A 19,308-nucleotide genomic window follows, 5' to 3' on the forward strand; every position below is an offset into this window, starting at 1 on the left:
ATCCAAAAAAGTTTCAACATTATTCAATAAAAAGAAATGCCATTACATTTCAAACAACATACAAGTTAAGAAACACAAAATAAATTATATAAGGATTTTATCCTTGAAATAGATCATTTTTAAAGAAAATATCTTTGATTGTCCTTATTTAGAACAAAATTCAAAATTCATGGTCAAATATATCACAATTGAAAAATCAGAAATTAAAGTGATATAAGTCTCAAATTATAAGAACTGTTAGTGTAATGCGCCATATTTTCAAAGTCTAAAGTAAATCATTTTCCATAAATGACAATATTGGACAAACAGAGCATAATGTTGTCCAAAGATTCATGTCCTTCATTCATAGGTCTAACAGTGCCACCAAAATTGCTAAACAAATTTAAACAGAAACATTATTACAAAATTAATAACAAATAAAATAACAGGAAGATAAATTTTATAGTTTTTTTTTTTGTTGAAATACCTCTAGTTAATTTTTTGGAGAGTGGATTTCAAAGCTAAATACACAGCACGCCATCCAGCTTGTGTTGGATGCACCATGTCCCAAAAGAATGCAGCTTCAGGGTTGTTACATACGGCATACATCTTGGCTCCTTTCTCATCTAGGCTACCACAGTAATGCCCACTGCTTGTACCCATACAACATGGCTTCAATGGAGTCTCAAATTTCACACTTCCTGCTCAGGAAGAAGTTGATATCAGTTTATCGCAATCAATTGATAAAATCCACACACAAAAAAAAAATAAAATAAAATAAAATAAATAAAAAATAAAAAATAAAAAATTGAAAAACTATAACAAAACACAAAAACAAAATGTATCACTGTCTGTTTCTTACTCTTCCAAAATAGTTGAGAATTACCGAAGAAAAGGCATGGTCTCTCTTATCGTACCAAAAACAGCCCACCCTTACACTTCTGGTTAAATTGGCTCTTGCGCTAATTTGGTGTTAAATTTACTACCGTAAATCGTCATGTAACCTCTCACATAAGATACTTTTAGGGCAAAAAAAAAAAAAAAATTATTTTCTTTTTGTTTTTTTCCCCCTATTTTTTCACTGTATTTTCTATCTCTGCTAAATTTTCTGAACCCACTGCCACCAATTACCCGTTCTTGCCACTCCCTTACCCTTTAGAAAAAATGGTGGGGGCGAGTGGCGATGAATGAGTGTAGGTTTAGAAAATATAGTAAAGGAAAAAAATATGGTGAAGAAATTAAAAAATAAAAAGAAATATGAAGAAAATTATTTGTTTGCCCTTAAAAATTGCATTATTTGAGAGTCACATAACAAGTCTCTTTAATTAATTTAAAATCACATTCCAATTTGAAAAAATATAAAAGGTTGATTATTACAATTAAAAAATAATAACCTTAGGTGATATTGGATATAAAGTGTAATTTACCCATTCTCCAGTTTGAAATGTTAGGCCTAAGTTTAGCCACATCATTAAATATTAAACTTTCGGGTAAATTACACCAGTAATTCATATATTTTAACCCTTGTATCATTTTAGTCATTGTAATTTTAATTGGCTAGATTTTAATCTTGAATCTTTTACTTTGTCTCAATTTGGTCCAATAGAGTCAACAATTAGCATTTTTTTTTTTAATGAAAAATGCACATATGAGTAACATATGTTATACTTTTAGGAACAAAATTATAAATGTGCCAACTAGCCAAATTGATACATAATTTAAAATTAAGAACAAAAATTGAGCTAATTGAAAGTATAGGGACCAAGATGACACATAAGGTGAAATGTCAGGATTACCAATGTAATTTGTTTTAAATTTTTTTTTAAACTGTTTTGTGAATTGAAAATCAAAATATGTATTTCCTTTAATTAAAAAAAAAATTAAAGAAAGAGAGTGAAGTAGAGAAAATTACCTAGAAAATCTCCTTTGGTCTTGAGTACAGAAACGAAGGAGCCATAAAGGTCAAGGATGACAAAGGCAGAAGAATCCTTGGAGTTATTGTTGAGCTTGGACACAGCTTGCTGAAGCAAGAGGTTGTGAAAAGTGACAGCAGTGTTCTCAGTGGCATTGCATTCTTGGAATGAATTCAACACTGTGCTTCTAGGGAGGCATCCCAGTGGCTGCATTGCTGTCACTGCCACTTTTCTCACTCCTATATCTTGTATTCTTTTCAAGTTCTCTGCTAGTTGATCAACCACTGCACTTATGAATGATGGCAAATCCTACAAAAACACACAGATTGTTCGAGTACAAACTCTCAAGCATATATTTGTTCTAACTCAATATGGCCACCAGATTTTTTATTCTCAAATTTTGTCACAGTTGTTGAACTATGTCTCAAGACTTTTGTGCTTTTTATATTCTTATGTGATTTAATGATTATGAGTATTTTGAAACAGAAACACGAAATAATTTGGAAATAGAAAACCTTTAACGTATTTGATTTCTAAAATTATTATGCCGGGAACTTTTAAATACACTCACATAATTTCTCTTCATACCCATTTGCATTGCATATCTAGTGATTTTTTTCTTTTAAATATAATTATACATATGGATGTAGAGAAAAATTTGAGAGGTGTATTTAATAGCTCTTTTATGTCTTTATATCGATAAAACATTACTCTTTTAATAAATTCTATTAACAAAAATTGAAGAAGTACATTAAGATAAGCATCAATAAAATATAGAAAGGAAGGGGGAAGGGAGCAAAATCAAAATCAGTTTCAATTACTGATAAACAAATTATTTACTGGCCAAAACTTATGTACTTCGTTAGAAGATCATAAGTTTGATTGATGTCTCTCCTCTAATATATCAAAAAAATAAGAATAAAATGTTTGATAAATAAAATACTATACATATGAAATGAGTGCCACTCAAGAACGTTGTATGGACAAATCACACATTTTGATGATGATCTATTTTGAGAAGATGGTAAAAAGTGATATTTTGACTTTTAATCAAGTTTTTAACTTTTTTAGACAAATGATTTGAAAAGTTGGTAAAAAATTACTTTTGGCTTTTTTTTATTAATATTTATTTATAATGTCAAATCACAATAAAATGACCAAACTACCTCCATTTAATTTAAAATATTTACAACTTCATCCATATAGAACATTTTGATCCATGAAGGATATAATTGTAATTTTATCATTAGCTAAAAACCAACTTCTCAAATAAAAAAAAAGCCAAAAAAATTAACTTTCCACTTTTATTGCAAACCAAAAAAAGTAACTAAAAACTATGTTCCCAAAAGAAGCCGATATGTATGTCAATTTGTTTTTCTTTAGATATTTCTAGATTGGAAGAAGCTTACAAAAAAAATAATACAGACCACTAATTAGTTGTTGCACTAAACATCAATGAGAGCTAGGGATGGAGGACGCGACACAGATGGAGGAAGAGGTGATGGAGGAGGTTGGAGGCCAGTGTTACGCAAACATGGGGGCTCAAGCCAATGGTATAAAGGTGTAGAACAGGGTATTCATACGATTTTTGTGGATGAGATTCCTGAATCTATGGATCCAAAAGGGCTATATGGGCTATTCTCCAACTTTGGTGTTGTAAGGGATGTGTTCATCCCCAACAAAAGGCGGCACATGACGCGATCAAGGTTTGGCTTCGTCCGATATGATTGTCCGGTGGCAGTTCAAATGGCCGTCCAGAAAGCTCATGGTCTCTGGTGTGATAACAGAGCATTGAAAGTGAAAGTTGCAGACTTTGGCAAAGAGCAACTCACAAACCAGAGGCCTAGAGTGGCATGGAATGAAAAAAGAACAGAGGTCAGTAGAAGTGTAGCATCTGCTCTGGCACAAAGGGGCAAATCCTATGCGCAGGCGGTCAGTGGGAAAAGAATGCTACCCAAAACTAGTTTAACAATAAACGTTGCTGAGGCTGGTAATGGCTGGCTATATACCAGTGTGATTGTTAGACTTAAGCCATTACGTAATGTGGTGGAGTTTAAACAGGAACTGCACAACAGAGGACTGGGAGACATTCAGGTGAGAGATGGGGGAGGTAGGGACATAGTTATCTCTTTTGCAACAGTGGAAATCATGAAAGAGAAATTGAAGTCGATGAAGGATTGGATTCATGAATGGTGTGAGTCGATAAAAGAATGGGAAAAAGGTATGGTCATTGAACAAGAAAGGGTCACTTGGCTTGCTTGTTATGGAGTGCCAATGAACCTTTGGAATAGCATAACATTTAAAAGGATAGGTGAACTGTGGGGGGAAATTGTGGGTATAGATGATGATACAGTTAGCATGCAATCCTTGCATTGTGGGAAGGTGAGGATCGCCACGAAGTGTATGGAATCCATTAATAAGACTATTAACCTGAACTGTAAAGGTGTGAGCTACCCAGTTAAGGTTTGTGAAGAGCAGGTCGTTATCTCGAAGGTGGTCTATCAACAATGCCAGTGCTGCATTCTGCGTAGCAATGGTGATAACCAGGCGTCGGCAGTGGAGAGCAAGCAGGAAGAGGGTGGGTCTGACGTGGTGGGACAGGCTGGAGGTGAGGTGGACAAAGATGTTGACATGGAGGCTACTGATTCTGCGGCAAGTCATGATGAGCACAAAGGCATGGCAGTGCATGATAGGTGGCCGTGCACGTCTGTGGTTCAAGAATCTGACATGAATTTGGAAATGACAAATTCTGGGGGCGCATGGGTGAAAAGAACAGCTGCAGCAGGAATGTTGAGTCCTATGCATTTTCAAAATAAAGGCACCAGAAACGATGGGGACCAAATTATCACCCCAGGCTTCATGAGGAGTGTTAGTGGCTCTGAGATTAACAGACCTGGGCTAAATATTGAAGTAGTCTTAAATAAGGCCCATATTATGCAGGGTGGTACTGTGACGGGCCAAAGATTTTCTGAATTAAGTGAGTTGGAGGCCCAACCCAGCAATGAGCAATTAGAACAACCAAAGAGGGGTGACGGTGTTCAGATCAGTCTAGCTGGAAGGAATCAAGACTTGGCTGTGGGTATATCTGCTGCAACTGCCCCAACTAGGAAAATGCCTAAGAAGGTGAAAGGTAAAGGTATTGCAAGATCTTTTGGAAGTAAAAAATGTCCTCTTCAAATTGGTGGTAAACCCTCTCCGAATCTAAGAAAGGGAGCCATTTTTAGGTCTGCTGTTGCAGCAATCTCTTTGTCCATGGCAAGTAAGTCGGGTAGTGGTCAGCGGTTGTTGAACGAAGCAGAAGCAACGCTCCAAATTGGCAAGGTCTTGGGACTGAATTGCGAAGGAAATGAGGACGAAGTTATGAGTAAACTAATGGAGATGGAAGCGCAAGATAAAGCAATGATGAGGAGGAGGGATGAAGGTGCCGTTTGATCTGCAATCCCAGGTGGTTGGTGTGTTGAATTTGTTACTATGAAGATCTTATCTTGGAATGTAAGGGGGCTTGGTAAGCCTACTAAAAGGAATAAAATCAGAAAGATACTCTTGGATAGAAAGGTTGATATGGTTTTGCTACAGGAAACAAAGAGGGCTTCCATTGATGAGGCGTTTGTGCGTCAAATTTGGCCTGTAGATAAGCTGGAGTTCATGGCAGTGGATTCGGATGGAGCAGCTGGCGGGTTACTTTGCATCTGGAATCCAGATGTCTTTCAGATGCTAGATTGCTGTTCAAACAAAAATTTCATTATCTTGTCAGGTACTCTCTTTTTTAGCTTTGAATGTGTTTTCCTTAACATTTATGGCCCTAATGATTGTGCTAGAAGGAAAAAGGTGTGGGATAGCCTAATTAGACTAAATCAAATTTATAACAAACCTTGGTGTCTGGGGGGCGATTTTAACGAAATCAGATGCATATCCGAAAGGAAAGGTTGTTCTAAGAGAGATCGGGGTATCAGGGAATTTAATGATCTAATTGACAGCCTGGAAGTGTGTGATCTGCCAATGTTGGGAAGGAAATTCACCTGGTGTAATTCGCAGGAAGGAGAGAAGTGGAGTAGGATTGACAGGTTCTTGCTCAGTCCGGAATGGATGCATAAGTTTAATTTTAAACTTTGGGGGTTACCAAGAAGAATCTCAGACCACTGCCCTATCTTGCTTATGGAAGATGAGCGAGATTGGGGTCCAAAGCCTTTTAGATTCCTTAATGCCTGGCTCTTACACCCAACTTTCTTAGCTTTTGTGGAAAAAACCTGGGCTAAAACCACTGTGGTCGGCTGGGCTGGTTTCCAATGTCTAAAGAAACTCCAATCACTCAAACTGGCCTTAAAAAAGTGGAATAATGATGTCTTTGGCAATGTGGAATACAATCTTAAGCTTTTAGAGGAGGAACTTCATAGTCTTGATCTAGCAGCTGAGGTTAGACCCTTGACTGATTCTGAGCTATCTAGAAGAAGGTTGGCTAAAGAGGAAGCCTGGAAATTGAGTAGAATGGTTGATTGGATTTGGAGGCAAAAATCCAGGACTAATTGGGCACTAAAAGGGGACAAAAATACTAAATTTTTCCACATTCTGGCATCTTCCAGGAGCAACAAAAATGCATTAAGTTCATTAACTGTGGATGGGGCTATTAAGGAAGATCCTGGAGATGTTAGGGCTGAAGTTTTGCAGCACTTTAAAAATCAATTTGCAGAATTTTGGCCAAGTAGACCAAGCTTGTCTGGCCCTTTTAAGTCCATTGGGGGAGCTGATGTTAGAGCTACATTAGAAGCTGAATTTTCTGAAGCAGAAATAGTAGCAGCTGTAAAGGGTTGTGCAGGGAACAAGGCTCCTGGGCCTGATGGATTCAATAGGATGTTGTTTCAAAAATGTTGGTCAACAGTTAAAGGTGATGTGATAAAGTTTGTTAAGGAATTCCATAAGAACTCTAAATTGGTTCAAGGTCTTAACAGTTCCTTTGTGACTTTAATTCCTAAAGCTGACAATCCTTCTTGCCTTAATGACTTCAGGCCTATTAGTCTAATAGGTTCCTTGTATAAAATTCTTGCAAAAATTCTGTCAAACAGGATGAAGAAGGTAATGCCAAGCATTATTAGTGAAACCCAATCAGCATTCATTGGAGGTAGGAATATTTTGGATGGTATCTTGATTGCGAATGAAATAGTGGATGGATGGAAGAAGAATCAGAAGAAGGGCATTGTTCTAAAACTTGATTTTCAGAAAGCCTTCGACTCCATTAACTGGGCTTTCCTCTTTTCTATGCTATCTAACTTTGGGTTTGGTATTAAATGGATTAGTTGGATTCAAGAATGCTTAACATCAGCAAAAATTTCTATCTTGGTAAATGGATCTCCCACATCTGAGTTTACTCCGGAGAGGGGACTGCGTCAAGGGGACCCTTTATCACCACTTCTGTTTAATATTGTGGCTGAGGTTCTGAATATTCTGTTACTGAGAGCTCTGCAGAGGGGCTTGATTAAAGGGGCAGTGGTAGGAGCAAATGACGTTAGGATCACCCATCTTCAGTTTGCAGACGATACAATCCTATTTTGCGAGGCTGATTGGGACGAGATAGTTGCAATCAAAAGGATTTTGAGGTGTTTTGAAGTACTATCCGGGTTGAAGATTAACTATCATAAGAGTGTGGTATGTGGGGTTGGGCTAGATGATGAACTTACAAAGGAGTTTGCTTCCAAATTGAATTGCCTTCAACAAAGCCTGCCTCTTAAATACTTGGGTTTGCCATTAGGAGCTAGTCCAAGAAAAAGAAGGACATGGCAACCAGTGATTGATAAATGCAAGCAGAAATTGGCTACTTGGAAGAGAAGGTTCCTTTCCTTTGCCGGTAGATTGATACTTATAAAATCTGTGCTGTCTAGTTTACCAATCTTTTTCTTATCTTTGTTTAAGATGCCAGCGGGTGTTGCAAAGGAAATTGTCAAAATTCAATCCAGATTTTTATGGGGTGGTGATGAGCTTAGAAGGAAAGTTCATTTGATCAGTTGGAAGGAGATTTCTCAGAGGAAAAGCCAAGGAGGCCTTGGAATCAAGAGACTTACACTTATGAATGACTGTCTTCTTTTGAAGTGGTGGTGGAGGTTTGGTTCTGAAAATGATGCCTTATGGAAACAGGTGATCTGTAGCAAATACAGCGAGGCTGGTAGGGGCTGGTGGCCATTACCTGTGGTAAATTCCAAGTCTTCCCAGATATGGAAGGGTATTATGGGTGTTGCTTGGCATAATCCTGACCTGGTTGGCTTCTTCAAGAGCAAGTTAAGCTTAGTTATTGGGGATGGGAGAAGAGCACAATTTTGGGAGGATATCTGGATCGGCAATGTCTGCTTAAAAGAGAAATTTCCTAGATTGTACTCCTTATCAGTGGACAAAGCTGAATCTGTGCATTTGGTGCTCAGTAGGTGGGTTGGTTCGGTGGAGGATAATCTATGCTTCAGACGAGCTCTGTACCAGTGGGAGGTTGAGGACTTGAGGAGGTTATATGAGATGCTCTCCAATGCACCTGCTCTTGTAGAAGGGACTCCTGACAGCTTATCATGGGCTGCTGATTCATCAGGGCTCTTCTCTGTTGCCTCTGCATACAAGGGGTGTGAGTTGAGTCTTGCTACCAATAGTAAAATAGCAGATCTCATCTGGAAGAATGTCTCTCCACCTAGAGTTCAATTTTTTGGTTGGTTAGCTTGGAAAGGTAGGATTAAGACTTCTTACTATCTCCAAAGAATTGGAGTTCTCAGTGATGGGTTTGATCCTCGTTGTATTTTCTGTAAAGGTGAGGTGGAGAATATTAATCATGTGTTATTATTTTGTCCCTTCACTTGGAGGATTTGGTCTAGAATTTTACAATGGTGGGGTATTCAGTGGGTTTTGCCTGGGTCTATCAGTTGTCTGTTTAACTGGTGCATCGGTATTAAGCTTCAAAAGCAGGAGCAGATGATATGGAGAGCAATCCCCCTAGCAGTGCTATGGTCAGTTTGGAATCGTAGAAATGAGTGTATCTTCGGTAATGCTCAGGTGGATATTGATGATCTATGTGAATCCATTAAGGTTAGGATTGCTTTGTGGGTTAAATCTTCTTGCCCTTCCATAAATTACTCTGTTTTTGACTTAGTACATCACCTTCAGCAAGTTAGAATCTGCATTAGGAGAGGGTTTTGAGTTGGTTTCTGCAGCTGCTGGTATGGCAATTGGAGTTCTGCTTCTGGTTTGGCTTCTGCAGCTGCTGGGACAGTTTTGCTTGCAGCTGGTCGTATAGTTCTGCTGATTCTGCTTCTAGCATGATTCTGCTTCAGATGGATGTTGTTGTATCCTCAGAAACATATGGTATCCTCTGCTGCTGGTTTTCTGCTTCTGTTTCAGCTGGTATTCTGCTTCTGATGCTTCTACCATGACTCTGCAGCTGTTGGATGTTGTTGGTGTATCAACTCTTGGCTGGGTGCTTTGGGTGTTTTTTCTCTTTTTTCCTGTTGGTTTCTCACCAACTTTCGGTGGTGCTAGCAAATGATTGGGTATCCCCCTTGGTGCCAACCTAGTTGGGATTGGGGGGTGTACTTTGATGCTTTTTGCACCTCCTCTCTTTATTGATGTTTTCCCATATGTAATGTATGCTTTCTCATCAATAAAGTTCTTTTTTGCTCATCAAAAAAAAAAAAAAAATTAGTTGTTGCATTAGGAATGTGATAGTGGATCCCATCCACTGTGACATGTGTTTTGTGTCTTAATTTTTGTTTTTTTTTTTTTTTTTTTACTTGTCATATCATTAATAATGGTGTTAGTGATAAAAATTTAGTGAACTGTAAGATGGTTGAGCTTAAAAACCCAAAAAATCTGCAACAAAAATTTGATGCGATAAAAGAGGACCATTTATCAAGAAACCAAATATTGGTAGGTCATCAGCGGAGCCCAACGTCAGTTAACATTTCAGACTGGGGCAGTGAATCCAAGAAATTAGAAAAGACATAAACCATGCTGGATTTCTTAAGATGAGAGAGAAATACTTGGGATATCATTTTTATGATGTCCAAACAACTAAACAAACTTGCCATATAGGCTTGTTTTGAAAAATTAGCTTTTAGTCAATTTTTTTTTCTGAGTTTGTAATAGAAGTTAAAAATTTATTTTTTTTAATTTTTTTTATTTGAGAAGTTGATTTTTAACCAATAATAAAATTATAATTCTACCTCTTATGAATCAAAATATGTTACATGGGTGAAGTTATAAATATTTTAAACTAAATAAGAGTAATTTGATAATTTTATTATGATTTTACATCATAAACAAATATTAATTAAAAATGTCAAAAATCACTTTTTATCAACTTCCTAAATTATTTATCTAAAAAAGATCAAAAATTTAGTTAAAAGGCAAAAAAATTACATTTTACCATCTTTCTAAAATAAACCATAAAGGCAAAGGTTTGTCAAACGTTATGAATAGGACATACAAACTATTTAGCTCACAGACCACATATATTTGTCAGTACCATCCTGTTTTGTTTGTTATAATTTAAAAAAGTTAAAAAATTATTATTCTATTCACATTATCTTTCTATCACATCATTTCAAATTCAATCCATATCTAACTCATATTTCATAAAAAATTTAAAAATACACTTATTTAGATCATCTCAAACCACCCTATATGCCCCGATTCGAAATAATGTTTTAAACTATACACATCATAAGAAGAGTCTTGCGCATATGGCGCAGGTTAATATGTTAGGGCCATTGATTACTAACCTGTGCACAGGGAACTGGGTGAAAAACAACTATCAATTGTTTGAGTTCGCAGAATTTAACGAGAGTTTTATTTTAATAATTTGAAATATTTATTTTGTAGGATTATATATATATATTATTTATAATTTTTTTAATTAATTTGATAATTATAATGGTAGTATTTGGTTTAATTTTTAAATTAATTTTTGAATTGAAAAATTAGAAAATATGTTTAGTTTACCATTTTTAAAATTATTTTCTCTCTCTCTCTCCTTTTCACACATCAATCAACCAATTTTTCTCTCACACTCATCTATTTAACTTCAAAAAAAAAAATACTTACAAATCATTCTAAAATTATTTTCAAAATTTATAATCAAACAAGTTTTCAATTTTCAAACACTTATATTTTAAAATACAACTCAAAACTTTTTTTAAAAATTGAAACCAACAGAGCCAATATTTTTATTTCATTACATTTGTCTAAAACAAAAAATAAAAAATAGATGATCTTTTTTTTAAAAGAAAAACATAATAAAATAAAATAAAATAAATTCGATTATCGGATCGATTTAATTTTTTCTATGAATATTGAACATGGAAAGTCTTATAAAATGAAATATTTGGATCATCAGAATGTAATCCGTGATAGATCTCAGAAGCCCAAATAATCTTTTCAAATTTATATTTGAAATTGAGAAAAGTTGGAACTCTAATTTGGCAAACCTATAGATTTCAGGGAAGTTCAACTCCAATTTTTATCTTTGTCATTTAGAGCTCAAATACTGCAAATAGTTTTAAAAGTCTCTTTTTTTGGGGAGAATTTTTTGGCCCTGCTAACTTTACATTTATGTTAAATATTTGTGAAATAAAGATAGACATATGCCTTTATGATTCATGAAAAATACCACATGACAGTAGCGAGTGATATCTCCCACCATGCAATCAACTTTGACATGTTACATTTTTGTCTCAATCCTAAACTTTGACATGCTAGATTTGAGGTCAATCTTGGTCACTAAATGCCAAAAGTTTACAATAAGATGAATTATTTATATATGAACAATATTATACATAAATAGAATCTTTACTTAATTCTCTTATCATCAGCAACAAAGGTAAATATGAATTGCACATATATTTATTAATATGGATTTCACAATAATTATGTTTAGTGCAAGAAAATATGGTGAAATTTATGTTACTCTACCCAAATTAATCACAAACATTGGTTAAACCAAGAGCTACTACCAAAAGATCCGGCTCGTATTTTAAAATCAAACCGTCTAAATTGACCTAGATCTCTGAGATCTATTGCAAAATAATTCAAAATCCCCAATTATTTTGGATTAAATAGTTTCCTGCTTGCGCTTGCCTTTTTAAATCTTTTAATCCTGACCGCAGATCTGGGAGCGAAGCGGAGCCCCGTAGCCGACAACACGACACCAAATGCGGAAGGGAGCACCAATCAGGAGATGACACGTGGCGCGGAAGGAGCATCCCAGTAATATTATAGGGACGCTCCTGGGATCATATATAAGTCACTCCCTCACTCTCTTCTACCAGTAAAGTTTTTAGAGAGTGACTTGCGTCATCCGAGAGAGTAAGTGATGTCATTGAGAGTGAGTTATGGCCTCAATGCGACGTCGTTTTAGAGTTCAAAACAAAAACATCTTCCTCACATATCCCAGATGTTCTGTACCTAAAGAAAGATTGTTAGAGAAAATTAGAGAGTTGTTCACTAACAGGCTACCAAATTATGTAAGGGTTGCACATGAATTACACGAGGACGGTGAACCACATCTATATGCTCTCGTCCAATTTTCATACCGTTTTCAGACACAGGATGAACGGTTCTTCGACGTTACTCACGATCACAGTTATCGCCATTTCCATCCAAATATACAAGGGGCCAACAACCATCATGCTGTGCTGGAATACATCTCCAAATACGGGGACTACACTGAATGGGGTGAATTCCGTGAGAGGGGTCGCTGCTCTAACAAGAACAACAAAGAAAATGTATATCACGAAGCTCTTGCAGCTGGAAGTAAAGAAGAAGACTGGCACTGGTAAGAAATGGCGATCCAAAATGTTTCTGGCTAAATTATGACAAGTTGTCATCCAATTACGACAGGATTTCATTTACTCCACCATTGCCGTATGTTCATTAATTTACAGATACAGTGTGGATCGTTCCAACAGGCATACAGCAATGGGTTGCAGAAAATATAAGGGACGAAGCCCAAAGACCACACAAGCCCAAGAGCATTATAATTGAATGCCTATCTAGAATTGAAAAAATATGTTAGGCCCGGTCTTTGGGGCCACATTATTATTATTCCGGCCACATCAATTTGAGGGACCACAATGACGAGGCTTTTTACAACATAATCGATGATGTGGCCCTACAATATTTGAAACATTGGCGGGAATTTATTGGAGTGCAACGGGATTTTTTTTCAAATTGTAAATATGCCCGCCCAAAAAAGATAAAAGGCAGGATTCCAAGTATTATATTATGCAACCCCGGAGCCGATTCTAGTTACAAAGAATTTTTGGAAAAACATGAACACGCCGGGCTCCAAGCGTAGACGATCTGAAACGCAGAGTTCAACACACTCAGTCAGCCCCTCTTTGCTAGAACCGATCAAGAAGAGGCATCACAATGAGAAGAAGAAGGCCCAACGCAGGAAGATATTCAACTTCCAATGCGGCTGTTCGTTATTCCACACGAATGGATGTATCGAACCACATCCACTGGAGAGAGAGGATGCTATCAGGGGTCTTCTACGACACTTTGAAGAACCCGATGTGGTTCAAAGCAGTAGGCATGTCCATGCCGGGGAACCAGGGTGTATACAAGTTAGAATGCCTATTCAACTACAACCTCCAGAAAGCATTGGGAGTCCGGACATTCACCATAACAATGTATACATGGCTGACATACGGTGGTCTTAAAAGCCTGACGCAGAATGTATTTACCCGGCTTATTGCACGCAGGATGACGAAGACATTATCCAGCTTTGGAATTATTAGCCCTGTAAATTATTGTCTCGCACTGACCATTGTACTCGACAAGATTTCATATTATGTAAAAGATTGGCGGTGGGAAAATATTTATATAAATTTTTATGATTAAATGATGTTCACGTACATTTAATTAATGTGATTGTTATTTTGGATCATCAACAATAACATAAATAGGCCCAATTACAGTCTCCCAAATAAAGAGGCCCATATCACGTGACAAGGCCTATAATTAGCCAATGCTTTTTCATAGGCCCATCAAAACTATGAAAGAAGTGGACACTAGAATGGATCATATTCGGAGGCCCATTAGACATAGGCCCATCAGTCAGAGATAAGGCCCAATACACTTAACGGCTTTCATGTGCACAGCGGCCCAGTAAAGTTTTAAACTAAAAATAAAATAAATTTATTGCGTATTGCAAAGCAAGACAACTTATGATACATAATAATTATTTTACACAATTTTTTTTTTATCCAAAAAATCCAAAACCAGAACGCACAGCAGGATCTTCTTCATCCACAGTTATTCAACGGATATTAGCGGCAGGATGTGTGTCCTCCATTGTTTGCATGGATGGAGCCATCGCCTGGCTTTCTAATTCGGAAACCGCTTTCAGACCGACGAATATAGCCGGACTCCCAATGCTTTCCAGAGGTTGTAGTTGAACAGACATTCTAACTTATATACACCTTGGTTCCCCCGTATGGACATGTCTACTGCTTTGAACCACATCGGGTTCTTCAAAGTGTCATAGAAGACCCCTGATAGCATCCTCTCTCTCCAGTGGATGTGGTTCGATACATCCGTTCGCGTGGAATAACGAACAGCCGCATTGGAAGTGGAATATCTTCCTGCATTGGGCCTTCTTCTTCTCATTGCGATGCCTCTTCTTGATTAGTTCGGGCGAAGAGGGGTTGACTGAGTGTGTAGAACTCTGCGTTTCGGATCGTCCACGCTTGGAGCCCGGCGTGTTCATGTTTTTCCAAAAATTCTTTGTAACTAAAATCGGCTCCGGGGTTGCATAATAAAATACTTGGAATCCCGCCTTTTTTCTTCTTTGGGCGGGCATATTTACAATTTGAAAAAAAATCCTGTTGTGCTTCATTAAATTCCCACCAATGTTTCAAATATTGTGGGGCCACATCATTGATTATGTTGTAAAAAGCCTCGTCATTGTGGTCCCTCAAATCGATGTGGCCGAAATAATAGTTATGTGGCCCCAAAGACCGGGCCCAACATGTTTTTCCAATTCTAGATGGGCCTTCATTATAATGCTCTTGGGCCTGTGTGGTCTTTGGGCTTCGTCCCTTATATTTTCTACAACTCATTGCTGTATGCTTGTTGGAACGATCCACACTGTATCTGTAAATTGATGAACATACGACAATGGTGGAGTAAATGAAATCCTGTCGTAATTGGATGACAACTTGTCATAATTTAGCCAGAAACATTTTGGATCACCATTTTCTTATCAGTGCCAGTGCTTCTTCTTTACTTCCGTCTGCAAGAGCTTTGTGATATACATTTTCTTTGTTGTCCTTGTTAGCGCAGCAACCTCTCTCGTGAAATTCACCCCATTCCGTGTAGTCCCCGTATTTGGAGATGTATTCCAACACAGCCTGATGGTTGTTGGCCCCTTGTATATTTGGATAGAAATGGCGATTATTGCGATCGTGAGTAACGTCGAAGAACCGTTCATCCTCTGTCTGAAAATGGTATGGAAATTGGACGAGAACATGTAGATGTGGTTCACCGTCCTCGTGTAATTCATGTGCAACCCTCACATAATTTGGTGGCCTATTAGTGAACAACTCTCTAATTTTCTCTAACAATCTTTCTTTAGGTACAGAACATCTGGGATATGTGAGGAAGATGTTCTTGTTTTGAACTCTAAAACGACGTCACATTGAGGCCATAACTCACTCTCAATGACGTCGCTCACTCTCTCGGATGACGCAAGTCACTCTCTAAAAACTTTACTGGTAGAAGAGAGTGAGGGAGTGACTTATATATGATCCCAGGAGCGTCCCTATAATATTACTGGGACGCTCCCCCCCCCCGCGCCACGTGTCGTTCCCTGATTGGTGCTCCCTTTCGCATTTGGTATCGTGTTGTCGGCTACAGGGTTCCGTTCCGCTCCGCTCCCAAATCTGCAGCCAGGATTAAAAGATCTAAAAAGGCAAGCGCAAGCAGGAAACTATTTAATCCAAAATAATTGGAGATTTTGAATTATTTTGCAATGGATCTCGGAGATCTAGGTCAATTTAGGCGGTTGATTTTAAAATACGAGCCGGATCTTTTGTTGTTGCACTGGTCGTTATTTGTCGTCGGTGAAGATAACGCCGAAAATTTAATCCGGCTCATCAACGCCTTACAGCGGCAAAAAGATGCTCTATTTGAGGTCAATCTTGGTCACTAAATACCAAAAGTTTACAATAAGATGAATTATTTATAAATGAACAATATTATACATAAATAGAATCTTTACTTAATTCTCTTATCATCAGCAACAAAGGTAAATATGAATTTCACATATGTTTATTAATATGGATTTCACAATAATTATGTTTAGTGCAAGAAAATATGATGAAATTTCCGTTATTGTACCCAAATTAATCACAAACATTGGTTAAACCAAGAGCTACTACCAAGAGTAAAACTCAAAACATCTGAATTTAAGATTACCTTACTTGTACTTGTTCGTTTAATATGACTTTTTTCACCATCATCACTGATCATGAAATGAAAATTTCTATTTTTCTTGGGGAAACAATGAAATAGGCAAACACATTATTGATAAATTTACCTGGGTAGAACCGCCTTTGGCGAGGAAAGCACCATAATCGTTGCCGGAGAGAGTGACCAGACCCAAAGAGGATTGCAAGTCCCATTTTGTGTAAACAGAGTCATTATTGACTAGTTTTTCTAAAAAATCAATCTGGGTTGTCATGTTTGGGTCCAATACCAGAGTATCAAACACTCCAGTCCCTCCATATGCAAAATTCATCCCATTCCTCAACCTATTTGCTGCAAATTTTCTCCATCTGTACGGTATCGGAGACTTCAATCCCAAAAACCTAGCTGCATAAACATGTATATATCACATAAATACCCCAAAAAAAAAAAAGAAAACAGAAAGAAGTTGTGCACTAAGTTCATTAAAATTGGTATTTAACGAAAAGGTTGTTCCTAAGAAAATTGTAGTAAAGTAAATTAAAAAAAAGCTAAACTTATTTTCCTATGTATGTTCATTTATCAAGAAAACGGGAACTGTATATAGTTGAAATTCCCTCAAAATCTTACATATTTTGCAAGCCATAATTTAAGGAATTTGGTTAGAGACTATTTGACTAAAATAGTTAATAAAAACAAAATAGGTTAAAATAGATAATTAGACAAAATCCACGTCAAATCCATAATTATTTTATTTTTTCTTTTACAATCATAAAATCAATTGAAAAAAAAAATCAATTACCATCACAAATACAATTTTTTTTAGTTAGGCTAAAGAACTAAAAAATCAACTAAAATAATTTATTTCCAAATGAGGCTCTGATAATACGAGTTCCATAACTTTCTTGCTAAATGGGCGTGAAAAAACCTGTAAAAAATCGTATTTCACTTTCTTTTCCTAAGAATTGAATGAAGAGTTGCAAATGTTGTTCAAGATAGATTCATAAAACTGGCACAAGAGATTTGCACTTTGGACATGTCTTTTGGATTGGAGCTCAAAAAGACAAACTCGTAATGCTGTTGTTGGCATGAGTTACAAAATAATGGACAATACTTTCAGGTGAGATTAATAAATTACACGTCTAAAATGATATCAGAGTTTGGGTCGTGTCTGTCCATGATGAGAGTTGGTGACGATGTTGATTTTTATACATAAAAGTGAGGTTTCAAGGCATTACTCAAATGGAATAATTAGATGATACAATGGAGGACGAAGTGGAAGATTAGTTGAATTCAAAAGGGTATAGAAATTTCTGAAGTGGGCTACTTTAAAATTATTATAATAATAGGTGGTGGAAAACAAAAGTGATAAAGTGATTTTGGTAATAATGCAGTAGGTAAAAGCAATGTAGACAGTGATAATGACAATACTATTTGTCAAATGATCAAATAAACATAAATATCTTTATACATAAAAGATAATCACGTGAGAAAGTAAGCACACCAAAAAGAGAAAGATAGGATGTTGATCTGACTAGATGAGAGAGATAAAAAAAAGAAAAAAAAGAAAAAAGAAAAAAGGAAAGGACTCCAATAATGGAGAATTTTACAGGGATATATACGAAGAAGAAGCACTACCAACCAAACCAGCTCATATAAGATCATTAAAGCAATTGAATTAATTTAAAAAATCCATTATATATTTCACTTGAGAAAAAGCAAAAGATAAAGTACATAATATCATGATTGATATATCACATACGATCATTTAATTTGAGAGTACAATTTAAATTTCGTGAGCTCATTTTGAAGTTGATTGTAATAATTCTAATAGTTCATTATCTTAAATTTTGCATAAATATTATATTCAATCAATTTTAAAAAATATGAAGTATTTAAATAATTAAAGTCAGCTGAAAAATGGACATATTAAGCCATACTGGTCTCTTAAGATGATGAATTTGAGAGAATCCAAAGGCATGAGATATATATGTGTTGTGGGTGGGATATGGTGTGGTGGGGTGTACCAAGGTAATCGGTGAGGACGCGACCATCAGAGAAACGGCCGGTGGGTTTGCCGGGAAAGGTGATGCCATAGGGAACCTTCCAAGAATCGGCAATAGATTTTCTGTTGTTGCCAGTGTCAGCATAGGAATCCCCGAACACGAAAAGCTTTGTTGGATGAAAACCGTAGAGACCGCGATGAGTGGTATTGTGCTGAGAAGAAGAAGAAGAAGAAGAAGAAGAAGAAGAAGAAGAACCTCCTTGCACACCTTCAACTTCTATGTACATGTATAGACAAAGAATAGAATTTGTTAATTTGAAAGTGAATTAAAAGACTTTGAAAATCTGAAGGAATGAGTGCATATATACCTGAGAGAAGAGGGAGGAGGAAGAAACAAGAGAAGGAGAAGAAGAGGAGTTTCTGTTTCTCCATCATATCATATGGGGATGGATGGATATCATATGTAGAAGCCAAAATGGTCTTTGTAAGAATATATAGTCGTTAGAGATGGAAGATAGTGAAAGTGGAGAGAGAGAGAGAGAGAGAGAGAGAGAGAGAGAGGGAGAGGGGGAGAGAAATAATGGTGAAGCAAGTGATGAGAATTTGAGTGCATCTATAGCGAGGTTGTCATTACAATAATGGCATGTTTGATTGGAAAAATTAGAGTTTGAGATTGTGATTATTAATTTGTAGGCTCAATTATTCTATATTTGTTTTGATATTTTGTTTTAGGATTATCAATCTAATGGATAATTAATTTAACAAATTTGTAGGATTATTAGTAATGGGGTAGGGTGGAATTGTAAATACCACACTAATTTAATTGGATTATTAATACCTCGCTATTAGTCTTGTGGAATCAAACATGGCCTAAAAGAAAAAGAAAAAAAGTGATGATATACAAATAAATAAATAAAAATAAATAAATAAATAATTGTATATAAAGTTTATATAATGTCATAAATGCATCCATTCATTTCA

General features: G+C 36.4%; 1 protein-coding gene across 2 annotated transcripts; it reads right to left on the minus strand.

Annotated features, from left to right (window-relative positions):
• Positions 1–255: 255 nt before the first annotated feature.
• Positions 256–18,980, minus strand: LOC114266667 (GDSL esterase/lipase At5g03610). 2 transcript variants are annotated; one of them, XM_028207583.2, is made up of 5 exons: positions 18,696–18,980; positions 18,350–18,604; positions 16,456–16,730; positions 1,892–2,201; positions 256–680 (listed from the first exon to the last, which is right to left on the minus strand). In XM_028207583.2, the coding sequence occupies exons 1-5, from the start codon at positions 18,760–18,762 to the stop codon at positions 469–471; spliced, it is 1,119 nt and encodes a 372-aa protein (XP_028063384.2). In that variant the 5' UTR covers positions 18,763–18,980; the 3' UTR covers positions 256–468. The 2 variants fall into 2 exon arrangements, with proteins under 2 accessions (XP_028063384.2, XP_028063386.2); XM_028207585.2 differs by having other exon boundaries at positions 18,350–18,601; positions 18,696–18,936.
• Positions 18,981–19,308: the final 328 nt, after the last annotated feature.

Source organism: Camellia sinensis, chromosome 3 (genome assembly GCF_055761805.1).
Source record: "Camellia sinensis isolate YWXY chromosome 3, ASM5576180v1, whole genome shotgun sequence".
In the NCBI taxonomy this organism is placed as follows: Eukaryota; Viridiplantae; Streptophyta; class Magnoliopsida; order Ericales; family Theaceae; genus Camellia; species Camellia sinensis.

Bases quoted from the DNA above. Each gene is read 5' to 3' on its own strand.
- LOC114266667 (XM_028207583.2), bottom strand. From the start codon at position 18,762: ATGATGGAGAAACAGAAACTCCTCTTCTTCTCCTTCTCTTGTTTCTTC. The intron at 16,731-18,349 runs GTACACCCCACC...ATGTTTATGCAG, and splicing joins CGTCCTCACCGATTACCTTG to CTAGGTTTTTGGGATTGAAG. The intron at 2,202-16,455 runs GTAAATTTATCA...GTGTTTTTGTAG, and splicing joins CCAAAGGCGGTTCTACCCAG to GATTTGCCATCATTCATAAG.